The sequence below is a fragment of the Gymnoscopelus braueri genome (genome assembly GCF_963280865.1).
Source record: "Gymnoscopelus braueri genome assembly, chromosome: 8".
NCBI lineage: Eukaryota > Metazoa > Chordata > Actinopteri > Myctophiformes > Myctophidae > Gymnoscopelus > Gymnoscopelus braueri.
In genome coordinates, this window is record NC_137609.1 from 17,115,461 (window position 1) to 17,139,305 (window position 23,845).

At 42.4% G+C, this 23,845-nt stretch overlaps 2 protein-coding genes across 2 annotated transcripts in view; both read left to right on the plus strand.

The window, feature by feature from the left end:
* Positions 1–23,845, plus strand: part of dtx2 (deltex 2, E3 ubiquitin ligase) — a 449,633-nt gene that overhangs the window by 396,662 nt on the left and 29,126 nt on the right. The window lies entirely within an intron of this gene.
* Positions 13,291–23,845, plus strand: part of LOC308090703 (kin of IRRE-like protein 3) — a gene marked incomplete at both ends in the record, with an annotated part of 132,284 nt that continues 121,729 nt past the window's right edge. The window contains one exon of the mRNA XM_080435968.1: positions 13,291–13,378. Within this exon, the coding sequence (XP_080292094.1) occupies positions 13,291–13,378 (88 nt within the window). The remainder of the gene's footprint in view (positions 13,379–23,845) is intronic.

A 23,845-nucleotide genomic window follows, 5' to 3' on the forward strand; every position in this document is an offset into this window, starting at 1 on the left:
CCGGTGAGTATAGCAGCCAAATGCTGCAAATCAACCTGTACTCAATGGCATGAGCACTGGTACCTGCCAAGTGCTAAAGTTTGCCCCTATGTGGTTGAAAATTAAAGCAGTGACAGTGGAAATATGCTGACTAATAGCTTAGGATCAAACTCAATTTTCAGAGCTCAGGTTTGATTGATACTAGTAAGACCACAGAATCGATGAGTGGAGTTTTATGACAAAGCAAAATTTAAGAGCAGCGGAGGGGAAAAAAAATGTAATGGGATTCCCACAATAAATTCATAGATGTGCTCATTTCAAAGTGCCATTTATATATGTTAAATCGCTTTCAAATGTTCGAAACCGGTAATGTATATTGGATACCATAATCCCTGCTCAAGTCAAAGAGATAAACTTTTTGAAAAGAAGATTTGAAAAAGTAAAGCATAACAACGAATGCTTGTTTTGTCACCTGCATATAACCACTGAGCCGTACTCTACCTTGACTTTTTCTATCGGTGCACTTTGTCTTTGTCTCTCTCTCTCTCTCTCTCTCACCATCCACACCACTTTAATTCCACAGTAGACCCACTCTGTCATAACTGGTAGTGATGGATGGTAGCGATGCTGTATGTCATCATTGTTAAGGAACCGGTGAAATCAATCAAATGTGACTGAATTCTAAATAATTTAAGTTACTACATATTATGGTATGCACAATGCAGATCACATTTAAGAATCAGGTTAACCCATTACGACCGGGAACGCATCTGTGTGTCATTTTGAGATTTCTTTGGCTATTGAAAAATATCAAATATACAAGCTCATAGCACAGAGTGCCGCACTATGAGCTTGTAGATCTTCTTTTTTTTTTTTTATCGTGAAAGTTTTTGCAAATCTTTGAATAATATGTTTTTTAAAGCGAACATTTGTAACTCAAATCTTTGCTTCTGGGGGGTCCCTGCAACAACATATTTTGAGATGGGGTTCACGGCCAAATACATACAATTTTGGGTGGTCCTTGACATGAAAAAAGTTTGAGGACCACTGATATTATAGCAACATACGTTTAAAATAAAAACTGTTGTTTAGAAGACATTCTAGAATCCCCCAGAAGCAAAGATTTGAGTTTCAAATGTTAGCTTTAAAAAATACATATTCAAAGATTTGCACAAATTTGCCGCGCTATGAGCTTGTATATCTGCTATTTTTGAATAGCCCAAAGAAATCTTAAAATGACATTCCTGGTCTCAATGGGTTAAAGAGTAGATGAGGTGAGTAGTGGTTAGAGTCCTGCAGGCCCGCCAGAGCCCGCCCACGGCCCGGCCCGGCCCGGCCCGCCAAAACGGGCCGGGCTTGGGCTGATTCTGTATTTGACACACGGGCCCAGGGCCGGGCTCGGGCTGAATACCACGGGCCAGGCCCGGGCTCGGACTGATTCTGTATTTGACAAACGAGCCCAGGGCCGGGCTCGGGCTCACAGAACATTTTGCGCAGATAATTGATAATTGAACATGATCGGCCGCTCGCGAAACCCCGGTATAGTCATCATGGTTGTGCGAGTCTCACTGCGCTGCCTGCTGCACAGCACGCTGCTAGTCACGTGACAACAACACCGGCACTAGAGTCCTGCAGGCCCGCCAGAGCCCGCCAGAGCCCGCCCACGGGCTTGGGCTGATTCTGTATTTGACACACAGGCCCAGGGCCGGGCTCGGGCTGAATACCACGAGCCAGGGCCGGGCTCGGACTGTAAAATTGCGCCACCTATCGGGCCAGGGGCCGGGCCGGGCTGAATACCATGGGCCAGGGCCGGGCTTGGGCCCACATTCTCGGCCCGTGCAGGGCTCTAGTAGTGGTACAAACTACTGTACAAAAAGAACAAAAGAAAGAATCTAATATGGCTCTGTCTTGATTTGTAGAGTTTAATATCCACAAAGCAAACCTTGCACAGTGCCACTGGCAAGTTGGAGAAGCCCAAGGTGTTTAATTATTACCTCAATGTGCCAACATTAATTTCTAAGCATTTTGATCATAATCTTCACCCTCTGGCTCATGATATCGTCTTTATCTTGTCTTTACTTTTGCTAAGCTTTCTCTATTTGCAAGCGTGGAAAAATATTGAATTATCTGGATCTCAGGATGCACATAGAAATGGCGAGGCTCCTTCATTTGGAGCTCTGACTTTCATGTGACCAGCCTGTGACATCAGCCATGAAGGGAGTTGTTTATTAGGTTGTTTTTTAAATATCCAAGCCCTATAGCCTATATACTTCCGTAACATCCGGATTTGACTGGACTGTGGGTGTCCAGATTTGAATGTCCAAGCTCCGCGTAACGCCATGCTCTTATCAGCGCTATAGTACATTTTCCAAGAAATTACAAATAAGTTAGCAGATCTGTTGTTGTTGTACATTTTGCCTACAATGATACGCCCCAAATAGGGATGCCATGTTTTTACAGTACCAAGAAATAGACTAGGTTTGGGTTGATGTTAAAGGCTTCCTCGTCACACATTTGCTGTGACAATGCAGAAAAACTAAATGTTCCTCAATCGGATGGCTTAGTGCGGTGGTTCTCAACCAGTGTTCCGGGGACCACCAGTGGTCCTTGAGGGGGTTCCAGGTGGTCCCCAGCTAAAAGATGAATATAGGGAACCAAATGGACCCTTATAGATCTGTAACTGATGAGAGTGTAAAATGAAACCTAATGTACCCTTACGGGTCCATTTGGTTTCATTTTACGCTCTCAACAGTTACATTATTGTTAAACATCTGCATTACTTAATTAAGAAGTTTATACAATTAGAGAATATAGAAGAATCGTAACTTTGATCAACGTTCGCCTGTTATCTCTCTACCACATCAATACAGCATTGATGGAATTGTGGAGATAATTTTATCCAACAATAACAAAATATACTTAAGTTTTGGGTCTGAGAGGCTAAATCTCATCAAATGTTGGTCCGTGACTCAAATGCCAAATAAATAATGGACCTTGATGTGAAAAGAGGTTGAAAAGCACTGGCTTAGTGGATAGCACTGTTCCCTCACAGCAAGAATGTATCCTGGGTCAGTTCGAACCCAACTAGGGTCATGTACTGTATTTGTGTTGAGTTAGCACGTTCTCACCATGTTGGTGTAGGACTCCCCTGGGTGCTGTGGGTTCCTTCCACACCAAAAGACATGTCAGGGACTCCTGACACAAGGCAGTGGCCTGGAGCTGGTCCCCAGGCGCTGCCCAGTGGGGCTGCCCACTGCTACTAATAGTTAGGACGGGTCAAATGCGGACCGAGGACGAATATCCCCATGGGGATCAATACGTCAGAAACACAATGTTATTGAGTTTGAGGCTAGCATGGTTATATGTTAACATAGTTAGGCGGCAGTGGCTCAGGGGTAGAGTGGCCGGTAGAGCGGCTGGATGGGAACCTTGCGGTGCCCGGTTCGATCTCGGGCTCCCCCAGAGTTAAGGCCTTTGCAGACAGGGTGCGATTGTTCGCACGAAAAAAACGGACTATCATTTTTTAAATGAACACATGGTTCTCTATGACCTCATGCATACCGGCTCCGAATTTGCCGTGCGGCGATGCATTTTTTTTTCTTCAATCGAACCCAGTTCGATTCGTGCGTCTTTCCGCATGAGGTAAAAACATGACTACACCTTGACTATGATATCATCTATTGTCATTGCCACTTGGTCTGGAATGTAAATTGAAGTCGCTGACCACGCTGGTGGCTGAAGTCGCTGGTCCGTCGGTGTAGTGCAACAAGATGCTTCAGTTGTTCAGAACAACTTGTTCTATCAGTCTCTATTGACTAGTGCCATCTTGCCATTGTGCAATTGTAGGTTATTACTGACAATACAGTTGACACTCAGTGGTGGAAAAAGTACTCAAATGTTTTACTTAAGTAAAAGTATCAATACAGCAATGTAAAAGTACTCTGTTACTTGTAAAAGTCCGGAATTCAAAATTCACTTGAGTAAAAGTACAAAAGTATTGGTATCAAAATGTACTTAAAGTACCAAAAGTACAAGTACTAAAATGTTTGAAAATAGCAGATCTACAAGCTCACAACGCGTCGCGATGTGGCGCGTTTTGAGCTTGTAGATCGGCTATTTTCAAATAGCCTCAGTATAAAATAGGGCTAAAGTGGTTAATGTATGTTTTATAATGTAATAATGTATATCTACAAAGTAACTAGTAACTAAAGTTTTCAAATAATTGTAGTGGAGTAAAAGTACAATATTTGCCCCTGAGATGTAGTGGAGTGAAAGTAAAAGTAGTGAAAATTGGAAATACTCAAGTAAAGTACAAATACCTCAAAATTGTACTTCAGTACAGTACTTAAGTAAATGTACTTAGTTACTTTCCACCACTGTTGACACTGTATGGATACCAGTGTTTTCTGTTGATGTCGTAACTGTCGTCACTGTGATTGTGTGTGTTAGTTCCTACATAGTGTAGGACACTGTATCAGGTGTACTGTATACTATTGTATATATACTGTCTTTCATTTCCATCCCGATACTGTTTTTGTGATTTTTTCTTTTTCGACTCCTAGCAATTTTAGCTGTATCTTACAGAACTTATTTTACTCTGTATCTGTACTTTAACTGCCGTGCTGCCTCTGGCCACTGAGTTTCGTCTATCTAGCTGCCACATTTGGTTCCGTACTTTGTTCTGTGTATTGGCAGAGTACTGGGATCAGAGGCCGGAGGACTAAATCCATTGTGACAATGTTAGCAGGCTGTTAAACACTGCTTAATCACCAAAAACTCTGTGCCTAATTGCTCATTTACACAATCTGTATTATCATTAAATGCCCACTGCTATATTAAGAGTTTGGACAGACTTTCAGGCTCTTTTTTTCAATTTCGTCCCACTTTTCTTCCTGTGTTGCAATAATATCCGTCTCACTCTGCCATTATATCTCAATACATATCTCAAATGAGAAGTGACCTGCAGGTCACGCAATGCAGATATGGATCATAAAATCTATCTGGTAAAAATAACTGCGGTAAACAAAGTATGCAGTGTGCCCGGTAACTTTTAAATGCTTTTCTCATCTGTATACTGAAAAAATAAATCATACATTTATATTGTTTTCATAATAAGAAAAATGAACTAGGTAAATCCAGAGTGATTGAAATAGAAAGAGTGTCACACCTTGTTGTTGTGTCGCGCGTGCTTCATCAACACCCATTATTGGGTGTGAATGATTCAATGTTTGGAACTATACAGTATAGTGTTTGAAATGATTGGTTGCCCAATGGCAAGCATTACTACCAGATTGTTGTTCTTGTTGATACCTCCAACTGAATGTTATATGAATCTTTTTCATTTACAGAATTTATAGCCATCGCTATAAAATGATTGACCCGATGGAGTGAACAGAGATGACACAATTATTTTTTATTTCAATGGCTCTATGGGTCTATCTATCGGTTATCTACAGGATAGGTGGGCACCAAGGAAGAGTGGGCACCTCGGTGTTAAATTGGCAATTTTTTAAAGTAAAGTAAAGTATACATGATTAGAACATGGTTAAATATTCTCATATTTCTACAATTGCTACAAATTGCTACAAAACCTGTATATCCAGTCATTTTGGGGCATAAACAAGAAGTTGAAGGATAAAATTAAGTGATAATGATGCATGATGCACAGTGCATGTTCATATTACGTTACTTTAAGTCTTTTCAGGGTAGGTACCCTCACAAAAAACATGCAGTAATCCTGGTCTCTATACTGCCTCCCCCTGGTCAGCCGGGGCGCCTGATGGAGGGGAAAGGAACTGGTGGGAATAACGTGTTCCTTCTACGTGCTACGTCCTCCCGGGGAAACTCTCCCCTGGTCAGGTGATAAAAAGCGGCCTGCTCACTCCTCATGCGTTGAAGGAAGCATGAGCTCAGTTCGGGGCTCTCCCCAGGCTGGCAGAGGGAGAGTTGCGCCCAGGATTACTAAGCTTAGGCAATTGGCACTGGGTGAAAAATGGGTTACAAAATCGTGGGATAAAAAGAAAAAAAAGAAGACTTTTCAAATATATAATTTTTTAACATTTTGGAGGTGCCCAGATGTCCCTAGTGCCCACCTATCCTGTATATCCTATCTATCCACCATTAGGAGAGAGTAGATCAGTCCCTCTCTCCAGGTAGCCTGGTAAACCCTCCCTCCGGAAATCTCATTTCTATTTGATTCCAGGAGTGAGTCTGGCCTGATCACCCATTCTGCAATATTGGCTGTGAGCTGGAGTTGGGCGGTAGTAATACCGTTGACTGACAACCCCTTCAGCCAATGATAATTTTTCCCCTTCAGCCAATCAGCAGTTCACCAGTCTAATGTGACGCAACGGGACTTTTGAGACGGCCAAGCCCAAAATGGGTTGCCTTATTCGGATACATGGGTGTCACTGCCCGCCCCTACCGGTTCTCAAATTTTTTATTTTTAAATAGGCTTTGTCATGATTAATTGACCACATATATGAAGTTAAACAACTAAATTCTATCCAAACGATATCTTATAAGTAAATTCCGTGCCTCAAAATAGAAGTTAGAGAGCTTTTTGAAGTAAAAAAATAGTGGAGAATATAGCGGACAAGAAAAAGATGGCTGCCGTTCGTGTTTTGGGCTCACTCGAACTCGCCACCTGATTGGCCAACTGTCGCTGTCAATCACAGAACGATGTGCGACAACGCTGATAGGCTCGGTTAGTTGGTAATTCCACTAGAAACCCCCACAATGGGCTATCAGGCCAGACTCACTCCTGGAATCAAATAGAAATGAGATTTCCGGAGGGAGGGTTTACCAGGCTACTCTCCAGGGGCCATCGTGTAGAATACGCCTCCCTCTCCATCCTTTACTGATGAGTCAGAAGACTTCTTTTAGTGACTTCACGGCTCCCAAGGGTTCCACTGAAACGTTTAAGGCGTTCTTTTATAGCCCCCGCAATTCACACTTTTTTAATAACACAAGGGGGGGGGGGGGCAAAGCCTATACACACTGATCTGATTGAGCGACTGATTGCCTTGGCGGTGTGTGTGTGTGTGTGCTGTTGTGCTGGAACCGGCGTATTTATTTATTTATTTCATTTCTCTTTTTTTCCATTCTTTTATTTAATGTTGTCTTTGATGTCTATTGTTTCTCTGTGGCTGTAAGACAACCTAATCCAGCCCCCTTTCCCCGGGGATCGATAAAGTATCAACTTAACCTAACCTAACCTGTGTGGGGCTCTGTGTCAGCGTCAGATGGAACAGTAATGCAATGAAACCCAGCGGAGGGGCTAGGAGAGGAATGGAAATCGGAGCGTTGCCAGATTCTGCGAGAGAAACAAGCAACCGGGTCTATGAAAACAAGCCCAAAAGAAGCGACTATTATAGGCCACATGAGCACTTTAACCTATCAAAAAACCTACTTTAAACCCCCCCTCAAGCACATTGGACTATTCCACCTGATGGACTCTAGTGGTAAACACGTAAACACATAGGTTGCATATTGCTTATATTATTTTTTATCATGCTTTTAAGTAGTAGCTTTTAACTCATTTAGTGCCACTGGACGTAAAATACGTCCAATGTGCCAATGAGCCCTGTGCCACAGGACGTAAAATACGTAAAAAAATGGAAAAACATGTTCAGAACCCAAGATATGATGATTTGAAAATGTTCTGCTCCATTCACTTCTTGTTTAACTTCTTACTGAAAAAGGCTGTATCTCGGCTCCTAAGCACTTTTTTTTTTACAATGAATTTTGGCTGTGGCACTGAATGTTTTTTTTTTTACAATGAATTTTGGCCAGTGGCACTGAATGAGTTAATGCACTTTGCGTCTTTTATAGTGACCTAGGTATATATGTATTGACTGTATTTTGTCTTTTAACCACTGCACAAACAAAGTTGTCTGAAAATAGCCGATCTACAAGCTCACAACGCATTGCGATTTGTCAGCGTGTAGATTTGCTATTTTCAAAACGACACTTATCTTGTATGGGGGTCCCTGGCAAATATTCAGATGGGGGATCGCGAACGATTACATATTAATCCGGAGGTCCTTCACTTGAAAAATAAATGTTTGATAACCACTAGTTTAAACAACATTTAGGAAACAAGCCCAAAAATAAGCAGCTACAAGAAATGTTATCAAATGTTATAAAAAAAAACTATTTTCAAGCGCCTTTACAGAAAGACAAGCCCTTAAAGTCGCTTACAATAAGCGGACGTGGCAACACCGATGGAAATGGAGGGAGAAAGGTGTTTGTTATGGGCAGCGGCGCTCCTCCTGGCTCCTGGCGCCTCCTCCTCACCTGTGCGGGGGGGAGGTCGGCGCTAGTTGTTGCGGCATGGCGTCCTCCGGCACCATGGGGGGATTGCCTAATGAAGCAGAGGCAGGCTCGCTGACACGCACGGTTAGAGGGAAACTGACGAGTGTGGTTATGACATGCCTTGTCTTACCTACTAGGCTTGTGGGAGAGAAGGGCACTTGGGCTTATACACTTGTGTGTGTGTGTGTGTGTGTGTGTGTGTGTGTACGTGCTTCTGTGTCTCTGCATCTGTCTTGTGTGAGAGAAGTTGAAGGCAAGGAGGGAGGGAGGGGAGGGAGGGGCGGGGGCGTCAGGGTGGGCGCGCGTGTGGGTTTCCAGAAGGTAGAGGGGAGCGTTTACGAGTCTTGACATTTCTATCCGAGAAAGCTTGGTCATAACTGGCTAGGTGTGTCGGGGCGAACGGCGCCTGCATCTCAAGAGGACATGTTACTTAACACATGCCTGACTGACCCCGTTGACACCGAAATAGCTCAGAGCAAACGGCGGCGGCACCCTGTCTAATATTTAAGCATTTTGTTTTAGCAAATTAAACAATTGCCGTGAGCTTTTTCTCCGGATCTCTACCGTTTAAGTGATTACCCTGTCTGTTTGTTGGCCAGGGTTCAAGCCTCTGCTCCGGTCTTGCACTTTCTATGTTTGCGCCGGAAAATAGCATCTGCCTGGAGTCCTTAATTGTTGTCGAAAATTGTCGGGCTGTTTACACATAAAAACTTTAGATGAATAAGTTCCCAGTTCTGTGTCAGCGCTGTACTTGACATTGCCCTCTGGGCACCGATGGAGATGAACCGCGGGTTATGATTTGAATAGTTTTATTTTTTCTCTCAGCTCCATAGCTCTTCTGGTGACTCATTTGTTTATTACGGCCTTGTTGCCTAAAGAAAAAAAGAAACCCTGACCCTTAGAAGAGTTCCTGGAAATGTGATGATATGATTCACGCAGGCTTTCATCTTAACACTTTCTTCAGTGCAGTATGGAACATAATACAATTTTTCAATTTCATACACGTGATAGTTTGGACTTTGGACAATGATCCTCACGGTGTCATTTCACATTCAAAGAGGCGAGATATGTTTTATAATGAAAGTTCTCCTCCAAATATCAAAACCGTGCTCCAATAACAAATATGTTTTCATGTGTTATCATGTTTTTTTTTAGCTCACTATGTTTATGCCACTATAAACAGCAGGACAGGCAATTACTGTACGTTCTCACAGTTTTCTGTCAGCGCCGACAGAGGCTGTGCATCTCCAAAGCACATGTGTGTGTACAGTCAAATCCTCAGTGTTCAATTATCCATTCATAACTCTGACTGAGCGTGTGTGTACAAAATGGAACCAAATGTAGGTTTCGTTCCGTTCGGTTCCATTTGTGCACTCTCTGAGTTAAATTAACCCCGAGGATTTTCACAGTGCAATGTTCTCTTCTCTGCTCGTTCTATGCAACACCTCTGACCCCATGACTCATACATCAGAGGGTCATTACGCCGTACCAATCTCACGCCGACCCCGCTGAACTCGCCGCCTCCGGGGGGGTCATTGTGCACCTTCTCCTCCCCCTCAACCCACCCCCCGTGTGGCCCTGAACCCCCCCTCCCTCCCTCCCTCCCTCCCCCGCCCGCCACACCGCCCCCATCCTCTCGCCTTGGAGATGGCGTTGAACTTGGAGATGACAACAGAGATGGCGGTGGTACATTAGCACTGATAAGGTCATGCTGTCCGCGGTCGAGAGTCTGCCATAATCTTCACTGACTTGACCTTTCCAACATAGATTAACTCCATTAGCCATGCAGAGAGCCTCGCAGATGAGCAGCCTGTCACCACTGCCGCACTTGCAACAATTGAATACACAGAATATATATATATGTATATATATATATATATGTATAGGGGTATGGAGGGGTGGAACTGTTTTATGAATGACACTATATATGTAGGGAACACACACACCTTTGTATAGCACCTGACGAAGCTCACGGCCAAACGCGTCGTGCTAATAATGTGCTCACTTAATGCAGTAGTAAGTAAGTCCATCTCTGTTCTCTGGAGTGCACAGTCCCTTCCGTCCCTTTTTTACAGTACATTTTAGGGCTGTGAATCTTCTGCTATCTTTCGATTCGATTCCGATTCTTGGGGTCACGATTCCGTTTTTTTCAAAACAAACGATTCTCGATTCAAAAACTTTTATTTTTCGATTCCAAAACGATATATTTTCCGATTCAAAACGATTCTCGATTAAAACACGTTTTTTTCTTTTTTTCAAAAATTATAATTATTATATTATTATTGCTACTAATATATATATATATCCTTATCGGGTGGAAACATTGTATGTCCAAAACAATAATAATGTGTTCCAATGCAATCATTATTTAGTCACACGCTCTTTTAAACACTTTTCAATATTCATAAAACCCACAGCCACAGTGAATCACTTTCACTTTCGACAGCAGATCTAAAAGCCACGTCGCATCGCGATGCATCGTGAGCTTGTAGATCAGCTATTTTCGCTATACTTTCATGTAACTGTAGCCTATATAGTATGACGAAGTGGAGCATAAATTCAAGGGGGAGAAAAAAAAAGAAGAAACATGAGATTACATACAAGGTTTCTTCCTGACAGCAGCGATACAGTATATGTATATAGAATCAAGAGTGAAAAGCCCTTGAGCGTTGTTGAGGCTCTCTCTGGCAGGCAGAAATAATGCAGTCACACAGAGCGTAGCCCGGGCCGCGTCACCCTTCAGGTACGCCCGGGTGTGATTCACGTGTCACTATGACTGTGTGTGATTCCCCCCGCTGCATTGTGCGGCAGACTTTAAATGGACCTGATTCCCTTTCTGCATGCATGCACCTGTGACTCACAGGGCCAACGAACTGCCCGGGACGAGACGGGGAGGTCGGGAGACATGTTTTTATTTTATGTTATTTTCTTTTGCTTCGCGTCTTCTTCTTGCCTCAATTGTTCAACTTCAAAGCCAGATGCAAGGGGTGTGTGTGTGTGTGGGGGTGTGTGGAGTCTTGTCTCGGTATCCGCATCCCCTTAGTTTGACAAAGCAATCTCCCCGGTAGCTGCAGCCCATTACAGATTTATTTTCATAATTATTATTTTTTTTCTCCTTATGGCTGTCCAGAATGAGCCTCAGGATGTGTACGTGATGGTGTTGCCATGCAGAATGTGACCATACAGACAGCACGTCACTGAGAATAATGGGAAATAGATAACTGTTACTATACTGTAACCTTTATTTGTTGGTTGCAGTTGAGCCGTTGCGCCGTTGAGCCTACGTTTTAATTCCCGTTCCAATCAATTTAAATTTTGTATTATTTTGCCTGAATGACACATCTCCAACAAGCGCGGTTTTGTGTGTGTGTGTGTGTGTGTGTGTGTGCGTGTGCGTGTGTGTGTGAGAGAGAGAGCGTGCATGCGTGTGCGCGCGTGTATGTGTGTCCTTGCTTGTGTGTGTGTGTCCTTGCTCCTGTGGTCTAACACTAATTGGGTGTGTACATGGGGATGCCCATCGTCCTGTGTGTGTGTGTGTGTGAGCATCTGAACAGCAGCAGTGTTAATGAGATGGGACTCTCTGCTTTACTGGTGTCTCAGCGTAACATTAGTGGCATAATGCTGATTACCACCTGTCAGGTTTATGCATGACAGCTGGCGGCCTCTGCAGACCACGGCCAGATGTGAACCCCACATGCTCCGACTCTCTCACCTCCGCCTGGGGTCTTTTAGCTCGTCCCTTTTCAGGGGCCGAGAGAGCGGACGTGACTCCCACAGTGGGGCCAGCAGACGTCGTGTTTTACCATCTTGCACACCAAAGTCGCCGTGTGTGCGCACGTGTGTGTGTGTGTGCGTGCGTGCGTGCGCGAGTGTGTGTGTACTTGCACTATACTTGTGAGGGGCCCCATGTCCCCACAAGTATAGTAGAATTTGCAGTGGTGGAAATGTTGTGGAGTAAAAGTATAGACAATTTGGAAATATTCCAATAAAGCAAAAGTACCTCAAAATTGTACTGAAGTACATTGAGAAATAGACATAGTGATGACCATTGTCCTGGTCCAAAAGGTTTGGGGAGTTATAGGCGTTTCTTTGCATTTAGGAAAATATTCAGCTTGCGGTATAGGGTTAGGATTAGACATTTAGAGGTTAGGTTTAGGGGTTATAGGTTATAGAGTTATGTCTGATTTATACTTAGTAGCTGCAATTTTTCTGAAAATGTTCAGCTATTTCCAGGCCAGCAATTTTGTGTGTGTGTGTGTGTGTGTGTGTGTGTGTGTGTGTGTGTGTGTGTGTGTGTGTGTGTGTGTGTGTGTGTGTGTGTGTGTGTGTGTGTGTGTGTGTGTGTGTGTGTGTGTGTGTGTGTGTGTGTGTGTGTGTGTGTGTGTGTGTGTGTGTGTGTGTGTGTGTGTGTGTGTGTGTGCGGCCACATTTAGAGCTACTGTGCGCAGGGCAAGGGTTCACAGAGAGCCTAGACATTCTTTAAAAAAAAAAACCCACCAGAGTGGCCGTTGGCGGTGCCATGGGCAATGTCTCCCTCAGGGTGGTGCCGGGGGAGAACAGAGGTGCATGCAGGAGAGACAGAGGGTGGAGGGAGATAAAGAGGAGCTGGGGGATAGAAGGGGGTGGAGAGACGGACCGAGCCGGGGGAATAGAGGAGGCAGAGGGAATTTCACCTGCAGCCTCCACCCTCCCCCTCCTCCTCCTCCTCCCCCTCCTCCTCCTCATCTTCCTCCCTTTTCAGAAAGCAGCCAGGGCTCCCAAGTTGACAGCTGAGGTCAGACAAAAGCCCCGGCGGAAAAAAAAAAAGAAGGGAGAAAGCAAAAAAACGCCCTGCGGCGCTTTCACCGTGTGCTGCCTGTCCAAAAAAAAGAAAAGGCCCACGAAATCAACACAAACAACGGACGAAACGCCGGAAGACGGGAGAGAGTTTGAGGCTGGGAGAAAATGAAATAAATAACTGCAATCGTAAAAAAAAAAAAATACAAACGGCACGAGATGGAGCGAGACTATAGCAGCTCGTCAGATGTCAGTGTGATGGTCGATTCCGTCGGTGGCGTGGCGTGCACAGTGCAGAGAGATGGTTGTACGTTATTGGCTCATGCAGCTGTGGGTCCGCCGTGCGGCACTGGACAGAGGGAGTTAATTGCGGTGGTGGAAAAAGTACTCACATTTTCTACTTAAGTAAAAGTGTCAATACTGCAATGTAGAAATACTCTGTTACAAGTAAAATGCCTGTGTTCGAAATGTTACTTGAGTACAAGTACAAAAGTACCAAAAGTAAAAGTACTGCAATGTTTGAAAATAGCAGACGCGTGCGACGCGTTGTGATCTTATAGATCGGCTATTTTCAAATAGCCTAGGTATAAAACAGGGTTAAAGTGGTTAATGTATGATTTATAATATAATAATTTATACCTGCAGTGCAAAGTAACTAGTAACTAAAGTTTTCAAATGATTGTAGTGGAGTAAAAGTACAATATTTGCCTCTGAGATGTAGTGGAGTAGAAGTAAATGTACTGAAAATTGGAAATACTCCAGTAAAGTAAAAGTACCTCAAAATTGTACTTAAGTACAGTACTTGAGTAAATGTACTTCTGTTATGTTGTTATGTTACTTTCCACCACTGGTTAATTGGAGCATCTTGGAGGGATACAGGGCGTGAGACTGGCTGAAATCTGTCACTTATTGCCCACTCCTACTCACTCCCAATTTTCCGCCGTTATATGAAGACTCACCTTTTCAGAATCCACGTCAGCCCTTGGTACTTGACCTAGATATGACGACCATGCAGTCATACCTTGGTCAATTTTGTTCTCATGTTTTTGTTACTTACTGTAGGTTTGTTTTTTCCTGACCACAAAGTTACATCTACAAGGTTACAGTTCAATGTGTTGCATTCTTATTTTGGGCTTGTGATTATAAGCAAAAGATAATAATTTTAATATAATTCCACTTTAAAAAAAAAAATTGCCGCTTGCCAACCAGCTTGATATTAAATCACTTGTGAATCACTTCTTCTCGACGAGCAACACTGCCATACTGCGCAGTATAACTTACACATAACAGTACTTTACCAAAGCAATTTCTCTTTCGTTCTTTTGTGTGTGCATGTGTGTGTGTGTGCGCGTGCCTGCCTGCCTGCCTGCGTGTGCATTCTTTTCATGGTTGGTGGAACAAGTAAATGGAGTTAGTGCCACACGAGTTATATGGAGTGCAGAAGCTGTTGCCTTGAATTTGAATTTGCCTGCGGACTTCATATTGGAACGGAATAATGCATCGCGGTTTCTTCCAAATTACCTCAATCACAAAGCCATCAGCCATGGAGAAAGAAAGAGAAAAAAAAGTAAATACATACATAATAAAAAATCAAAACCTCACGCCGTACATTCATAATATACAATGCCTTCCTTTTCTGCAAAGAAAAATGGATGCGAAGGGAAACATGTGAGCGATTGCACAAAAATGCTAATTTAGTCTCCGTCCTTAAGTCTTAGAGAACATGGCGCGGCCTTTGTTGGCTCGGAAGATAGATGGAGGTTGTGTTACCACGCTCCCCAGTGGTGGAAAGTAGTTAAGTACATTTACTTAAGTACTGTTCTTAAGTACAACTTTGAGGTATTTGCACTTTACTTGAGTAGTATTTCCAATACTTTTACTTCTACTCCACTACATCTCGGATTCCAAATATTGTGCTTCTACTCCACTACATTTATTTGAAAACTTTAGTTACTTTGCAGACATAATTATATTACATTATAAAACATACATCAACCACTTTAGCCCTACTTTATACCGAGGCTATTTGAAAATAGCCGATCTACAAGGTCACAATTGTGAGCTTGTAGATCTGCTATTTTCAAACATTTTTGTACTTTTACTTTTGGTACCAAAAGTACATTTTGATACCAATACTTTTGCACTTTTACTCAAGTAAATTTAGAATTCCGGACTTTTACTTGTAACAGAGTACTTCTACATTACAGTATTGATACTTTTACACACTTTTTCCACCACTGACCTTCCCCACCAAAAGCTGTCTCTTGGCTGAAGTCGTCCATTCAATTGATTGCTAAGCTTCTATTTACGTGCGGTACAAGGCCAGCCGTATGACCTCGTTGTCACGCAACTGTTCCACCCACAAACCGGCCACTCATCCTATTGCTGTGAGCGGTAAATGTAGTGCTTGTCGTCCCACTATATGCAGGAACTTATCTCTGATAAGAGGCGTAAGCTATTGTTCCTGTTCTTCCCCCCTTTCCCACAAATAGCTGTCCTTCACTGCCTGTTTGGACAGAAACCATATTTCACTCCGAATGGCACGACACTGGCTGCAAACAAGCCCATATATGTCGCTGTCCGATGGAAACCGCGTATGTCCAAGACTGTGACTTTTCAGAAGAAAAAATGTATTAATAAAAATAACCTGTGTTCCAATGGGCTGTCACGATTACACATTTAAGTTGGCGATTAATTGTCACACGAATAATTGCGATCAACGATTTAATTGTGTCTCTGTCTCTGTCTCTGGCAGTGGCTCAGGGGTAGAGTGGCCGGTAGAGCGGCCGGATGGTCAACCGTGAGGTTCCCAGTTCGATCCCGGGCTCCCCCAGAGTTAGTGTCGAAGTGTCCTTGAGCAAAGACGCTGAACCCCTAATTGTTCCCGATGAGCGGGTTAGTGCCTTGCATGGTTTTCTCCGCCGTGTGTGTGTGTGTGTGAATGGGTGAATGTAATGCATCTATGTAAAGCGCTTTGGATAAATGTGCTATATAAACGCACCATTGTATTATATTTACCAAACCTACAGACAGACTTAAACACTTTCACTTGAATCTTTTTCAGAATTAGCTCACGACGCGACACGTCAACTAGCGCACGGCTAGTCAATCGGCTATTTGTGTATGACGAAGTAGGGCATTCATTTACGAAAAAAAGATACACAGAAATAATGGAGATACAAGGGTTCTGCCCGACAGCAACGATATACTATATTACTCTTCTCCTTCACTCTGAGAAGAAGAGTAGTTTGTTTGTGTTTTGACAGGCCCTGAATGTTCCACATGTTTATGTTTTTGAAGGTGTGAGTAATTATTTGCAGTGTGTGTGTCATGGTAAGATGGAGCAGTATGATATTGGCTGGTCACCACTCATGCGGAGGTATAAGCGCAACGGCAGCCACACTATGGTGACAATAGCGAGTTGATGTATGGCTGAGGGTGCTGCTTGTGACCTTTTATATCGTCGCCGGCGGCTGGAAACCTTGCATGTTCCGGCTTGTTTGTAAAGCTTTACTTCTCAGGAAATGGACCAAAAATAAAAGAACCATGTGTTCCAGTGTGTGTCACATACTGTTTAGTCACAAAGCTCTTGTTAACCCATTTAGATCTGAGACCATTTAAAAATATATATATATATATTATTTTATGTTTTATAGATATTCAAAGATTTGCAAAAAATTATGTTTTTTTTAAAAAAAATAGCAGATCTACACGCTCATAGCGCTGCACTCGGTGCCGCGCTATGAGCTTGTATATCTGCTATTTTTGAATAGCCAAAGAAATCTAAAAATGACACAGATGCGTACCAGGTCTAAATGGGTTCATCATTTTCCATTGGTTCGATATTTATAAAACCCACAGACAAAATACATTATCAAATTTTCCAAAATAGCAACAAATAGCAGATCCACAAGCTCACAACACGTGGCATCGCTACGCGGCGTGAGCTTGTCGATCGGCAATTCCTGCAGTAGGCTACGGCATTAACCCATTGAAACCGGGAAAGCATCTGTGTCATTCTAGATTTTTTACTATTCAGAAATAGCAGACATACAAGCTCACAGCAGATATAGCAGATATACAAGCTCATTATAGATTTTTGGCTATTCAAAAATAGCAGATATACAAGCTCACAGCAGATATAGCAGATATAAAAGCTCATTTTAGATTTTTGGCTATTCAAAAATAGCAGATATACAAGCTTGTACATCTGCTATTTTTGATTTATTTTTATTTTGTATCATGAAAGTGTGAGAACTACTGATTTAGAGGGCATTTGTAGAATCGGCCTCAGGTATTAATGGGTTAATTCACGGGGAAAAAAACTTGTTGAAAAAGTGAGATACAAGGTTTCTGCCCCTCTCCTCTCCTCTCCTGGTGCTGCTTGAGAGCGCCAGGTCTGATGATAACATCCTTCTCAGGTCATCAGCAGACATTTGCCATATCAATCAGAGAGACAGACATGACAGGGTTCTGCTCGTGACTTCATCATGCGTCACACAGGCGGTTCTGGATGGATGTGTACAAGGCTGCATTGCTCCTTCACATTCCTATCCATACTGTAGTCTATTACCGCCATCCATCCCCCAAGCTGTGGGACGGCGGCCCCACTGGTGGTGCCGTGAGGGTATTGCAAGAGGGCCCCCAAATAGTTGTCAAAACACTGACATTTATTTTATTCTATAATAATTATATTTTTTATACAAAAAAATAGGAACTTAAAGGAGTAGTTCACCCTTTAAGGAGTAGTTTTTATCGCATTCCTGAGCCAACAATTTGATGACCGGCAGTCTCTCCGGTAGGAGACGCAAAGAGTCTCCTTCGTGTCTCCTACCGGAGACATTAGCATCTTTGTTATTATCATCAAATTATTGTCTCAGGAATGCGACAAAAACTAAAGAATCTCCATGAATTCAATGCTTCATGGGGTGTGTAATTGATAGAGAACAAGTAATTTTTTTTGGGTGAACTGCTCCTTTAAAGTATACTACAGTACGTTAGCTCCATTGATCCAAGCCGGAATACAATCGATTGATTAGATCATCAAAATAAATGCACACGTTTCACCCCTCTGACCACTTTTCCTCTGCTGTGTTAAAGGTAGGGTAAGTGATATATTTTGGTCAAAACAAAAAGGTTTTTGTTAAAACGTTAAAGCACTATATTGTGATAGTAATCATTGCTATAGAGTGTTTGTTCAATCACAGAGCTCTCTCTGTCTCTCCACCTCTTTAATAATCAGAAAATACATTTTTAGGTAGGTGACAAAATGTTATCAGCTTCATTTTTATAGTGTTCCAGTTCCAATTGTGTCTGCTCTTTTCTTTGTGTCATCACTTCCAATTTCACTTGTTTAATCTGTATCCTGGCTGAGTTCTCTATCCTGATTGGATACAATTGGTATCCTGACTTGAAAATGCATTTTCTGTTTCATAAAGAGCTGGAGAGACATGGAGACTCCTGTTACTGAACAAACACTCTATAGCAATGAGTACTATCACAATATAGAGCTATTTAACACTTATATGGGAACCGTTGTTCTATTACAAACTGTAAGTCCTATCTGACCTAATATTTCACCACAGGGGGAACAGTGTGGGAAAAGGGATAGTAAGGTCATAACTAAGAGAAACGATGTGAGATCAGAACGGTAACGTGCAGCGCAGGAAAGATATTTGTTTTACATTATGTTTTCCCCAGTGACAAATAAACAAGAGACTTCATGAGACATTAAGGGCATCGCAAACAATATTATAAATTGAGGACCCATGGAGGATGGGTCACACTTAATAGTTTTCTCAGGAGCTGGGTTGTGTTTAGAACTGATACAAGTGCTGCTAGACATTTTGTTTTACTCTCTTAATTTTTTTCATTAAAAAAAAGATGTAATAATTGTTTGTGTAGTGTAAAATAGAGCTCAAGTGGTTGGGCAATAGAACAAAAGTAATGACATGATTCGACAAGATTTCATCTGTCTTCAAACAACAAATGATATTCTCCACACACTGTTATTGTACCATATAGGACAGCGGTTCTCAACAAGTGGTCCAGGGACCCCCAGTGGTCCTTGAGGGGGTTCCAGGTGGTTCCCAGCTAAATGGAGAGTTGTTAACCAAATGGACCCTTATTAGATCTTTAACTCTTGTCTCCACAATTAAGAGAATGTAGAAGAATTGATATTTTGATCAACGTTTGCCTGTTATCTCTCCTATTGGACCAACATCACTACAGCATGGATGGAATTGTGGACAAAATATTCAGAGTTTTGAGTCTTGAGAGTCTAAATCTCATCAAACGGTGGTCCGTGGCTCAAATGCCCAATAAATTATGGACTTTGATATAAAAAGGGTTGAAACTCACTGATATAGCATATACTGTATAGGTGCTGTGGTACGATAAAGTGTGTCTGGTACAATATGAACCGGCAGTGCTTGAGTAGTGTTGACACAGTGACCCGTATGAAAAGGTTATTTTACTGTTTTCTACATGTTTATTTATGAATAAAGAGACATGTCAATAGGCCTAATGCAGTGTTTCTCAACCTCTCTGGATCAGAGCCCACTTGAGAATGTTGAAAGCATTCACGGCCCTCCCATCTGACCACTTAGCACGCATGCACGTGTTCAGAGCATGTTTGTTTTAATGATCAGTCAATCGATTGGGTTCCGGCTTGGATCAGCTGCAGAACAATGGAAGATATCTTTCAAGGTTTTGTGAAGGAAAAAATACCATGATATTTCATCATTAAAATCATAGTGTTTTGCCATTGATTTGGGGGCCCACAGGTTGAGAACCATTGGCCTAATGTTTAAGGACAACGGACACAGGGAAGCTGATTGGAGGTCGTCCTCCTATCAGTCACTCTGCTGAAGGCATAGGTGTACTATATATTATTTCTTATTCTTACCATGCATTAGCCGTACCAATAAAAGCTTTTTAATTTATCCACAAGAGCGCCTCGTCGTTCTCTTTTCTTGCCTGATAGGAGGATGATTGGAAATAGTGAGTGATTTTTTTTGTAATGCTTTTTCTTAAATAGACTTCTAAAATAAGTGCATATAGCATAGAACTGCACAACCAATATTTCTGCTATTTTCTTAAGTTTTAAATAAAATATGAAAAGGAGCAGCAGATACATGGGTCTCTTGAGAGTTTACTAGACACTCTACTGTACTGTACACCCAATACATGTTAGTACATGTTATGACAGACCATCCAACCTTTTAAAAATAGTGGTGAAATTACACGACCAATTGATTCTCTGGGATGGGAACAGAATTGCCCTTTGTAACTCTCGAAATCGCAGTGTTTCAAGGATGTTGCGCCGACTTGTTTTTCTTCTCTTAAACAAATTAAGCAATTTCAATTTCAAAGTAAGTGGTAGACCATAATTGATGCCGAATGTTGTTCCGTTGAGACAGCATGGGGATCATAACAGAGATGGGTTTTTTCACTACGGATCTCATGGGCGAGATGAGTTTTTCTCCACTCATCATCTCCTTTGGCAATCAATCTCAACCTGCACACGTCCCCACATACAATATATCAATTACTTCTGCTCACCGACAGTAAAACTTCTGTGTTGTGAAGGAATAATGGAAAAGGACTTGAAGCATTCAACAGCTCTCCCTCTGTCTGTCCCTCCCTCCCTCTCTCTCTCTCCCTCTCTCTCTCTCTCTCTCCACACTATGTGAGCACAGTAAACCTCAGACTTCACAGCAATAAAGACAGTGCGCAGGGAAGCTGCAATGCTGCAGCAACGGGGCCCGCAAACGGCAATGTGGTTCAGTGCAAAGGAGGCCACATTAAAATTCTCCCATTGCAAAAGTATACAGCGCCGTGTGCTTTCATCTGGAGGAGTTGGAATGTGAAATTTGGTTTTTGATTGGTACTATTTGGGTTTATGTGCCTCCCACCCTTCTGCTCTAACCCACCACCCCTGCGCATGTGTACATGTAGCCTACATGTGCACGCGCACGTGTCCGTGTGTGAACGCACACGACACGCGCGCGCACACGCGCACACCTCCTCCTTTGTTCTATGCCTCGGGCTGTGCTTGCATGGCTTTTGTTCGCATAGAAAAAGGATCAATCCATGAATCAAAGATCGTCAAGATCCATTTTTCCAGGTTTTTTTACGCTCAACCCTTGTCAACGCCAGGCAAGACACATTTATTTTCCAACGCGGGGAGCTGAGAAACTCAAGAGAGCTGAAAGGAAGGACAATTTTCCACATTGTGTCTCTCTTTTTTTTTCAAAGCCCACACTGTTATCTATCACGGCCTGCCTGCGACATACAATTTCATTTTTCACAGGGAAGACCCAAGGGAGTCGGCAGGCACGCGATATTTTGTGTTTGTTACACTGCAAAAAAATATTTCTATTCTTTATCACTTTTTACAGAAGATTAGAAGGACTGGGCAGGTTATTCTATCTCAACATGTTTCCGTTTAGCATTCAAGGAGAGCATCGAGGCTAAATCTTCAGTAAACATTTCACAGCACTGCATTGCTTGGGGACTATTACAATTCACTGTAATAATTATATTATGTACGCTAGATTAATTCAAAGCCAATTTGTTTAGTTTCCTTCTCGGAGGTAGACTTTGATTCTCATCTCACAATAACAATAAAAAGGGAAGCCAGAATGACAATGACCTGTAAAGCTCTTTTGTCACAGCTGTTAGCAATTCTCAAATTACTGCTAGATGTTGAAAAGAACAGGTGTAATAATGCATTGGTCCCTTTAGTCACGTGAACCTTAACGTCCTGAAAACAGGCAAACATTCAGCGAAAACACGCTATCTTGTAGATTTCGTTTTTAGGAGACTATTTTCGGGGGAGAGATTTAGCGTAGACGGGACAAAGGAGGGGACCGAGTATAAACCCATGAGGTACCCCGGTCAAAATAGTAGGTTTAAGTGGTTAACAGACCTGCACCTATTATGTCTAATCTCAACCTTGCACTAGAGCTCACTTTAACACATTGATTGCCAAGATATTAAACATAGTTTTCTATCCCCTTGCGTATAATTACCTCAATCCGATGATATTTGAAACGCCCTGGAACCGACAATGTGTCCCAAAAACACAAACAAAATAGTCCCAGTGGGTTAGCGGAGGGATCTGTGTATCCATAGGAACGACAACGTTCCAACCGCGATCCGCCATTTTGGGGCTTCGGCCCGCTGAAAACTAGTGGTTTTCAATGCAAAAAAAGAAACTGAGTTACAGCTGTTTTTCTGAAAATCCCAAACAGGAAGCGGATGGCTTCCTGTTTTTTTGGAACAACGTCACATCCACATTCTACTTCTCTGAGTGACGATCGATCATTCCAAAGCTGTGTTAGGGTGCCCCTTGTGGAATTTTCCCCCAAAAAATTAAAGAACGCATCAATGCGATCTTGGCCATCAAGTGATGCATTTGAAAGAATGCATCAATGCGATCTTGGCAATCAATGTGTTAAGAGGCACTTTGAAAAGGTGAAAAGAAAGAAAATGTTATGTAAACATTTTCTTAACATCTCTGTAAGTGATAGGTACTAAATAGCAGCTTGCTCCACAAAACAGAAAGTCATCTGTGTTTACGCCTTGGAATCCCACAAGAAATCCAGTCGTAAGTGTAAATTAACAGTCTCTCAGTCATCATAACACAGAGAGCGCTACTGTTAAAAATAAGAAATAAACTCGGGTGTTAAAACAAAGATCCAGTCAGTTTACTTCAATCGGTCAATTGGTTGATATACCAATATTAAATGAGTGTGGCCGGATCAGATACTAATATAAATATTGTTTTTAACCTTTTGAATTAGAAATGAACGAACAGTGATGTCTATGCGCGACCGTTACAGTGAGATAAATGCACTTATGCGCTGCATACAATGTCCTTCCTTGGACTGAAAACAGAAGCTCGTACATTTCTGCAACCTTGCTCTCCTGTGTGTTGCTTATGGCGTCGGTGCTTCTCTGTGGAGCTCTGTGATGGAATCGCAGTCTGCTAACCATAATGAGACTAAATCGCTCTCAGCACTCTTTTGCTAAATTGCTGAAGCTGTTTAAGGAACACATTTCCATCTCCCCAGTAGCCCTCTCACAGACCACTGCAGTATAAAACTGCCAAATGTCCCCCTTGTCTAACTCTTCTTGGCAGAATCGAGGGCTCCTTATAAGCTTAATTGCATTTCAGTAACTCCGCGAGCCAATGGGAGGATTGATTCCCCCGTCAATGACTTGCAAATTGAGCAAGCAAACATCACGCAGAGTGCAGTGTTGATCTAGAGATAAGATGCGTATCAAGCCGAGGGAAGATTTGACGATTTGTCCTTCAATATTTCAGAGCATTTCACACTCCTTGCAACAATAATGCCTTACAAGGATTTCAGCTTTGTCTAAGGACTCTTTATAATCTCTATAATGTGCCTTTGAGTTAACTTTTGTTTTTGTAAAATGTATGCCCATGGATCAACATGAAAAAAGGACATGTTATAGCCACTGAATATGGTCAGACTGTTGCAGATACATATTTTGAGTTGCTGTCTTGCTTGGTGTTATTCGGTAGGACTCGGTTTAACTTTATTCCTAAACTGCACATACAGTATATAAAGGGCCACCGACTCAAGAGAGATTTCAGGCTGGCAGTTTGCGTTTTTGAGCCAAGAGTCCGTGCGATATCGACAACTTGGATTGAAAGGGTATAATAGAGCGACCCCTGGCAAATAGGAAAAATAACAAGGGGGAAAAAAATATTGTCAAAGAGATATGTTTATTTGTCGTGGTT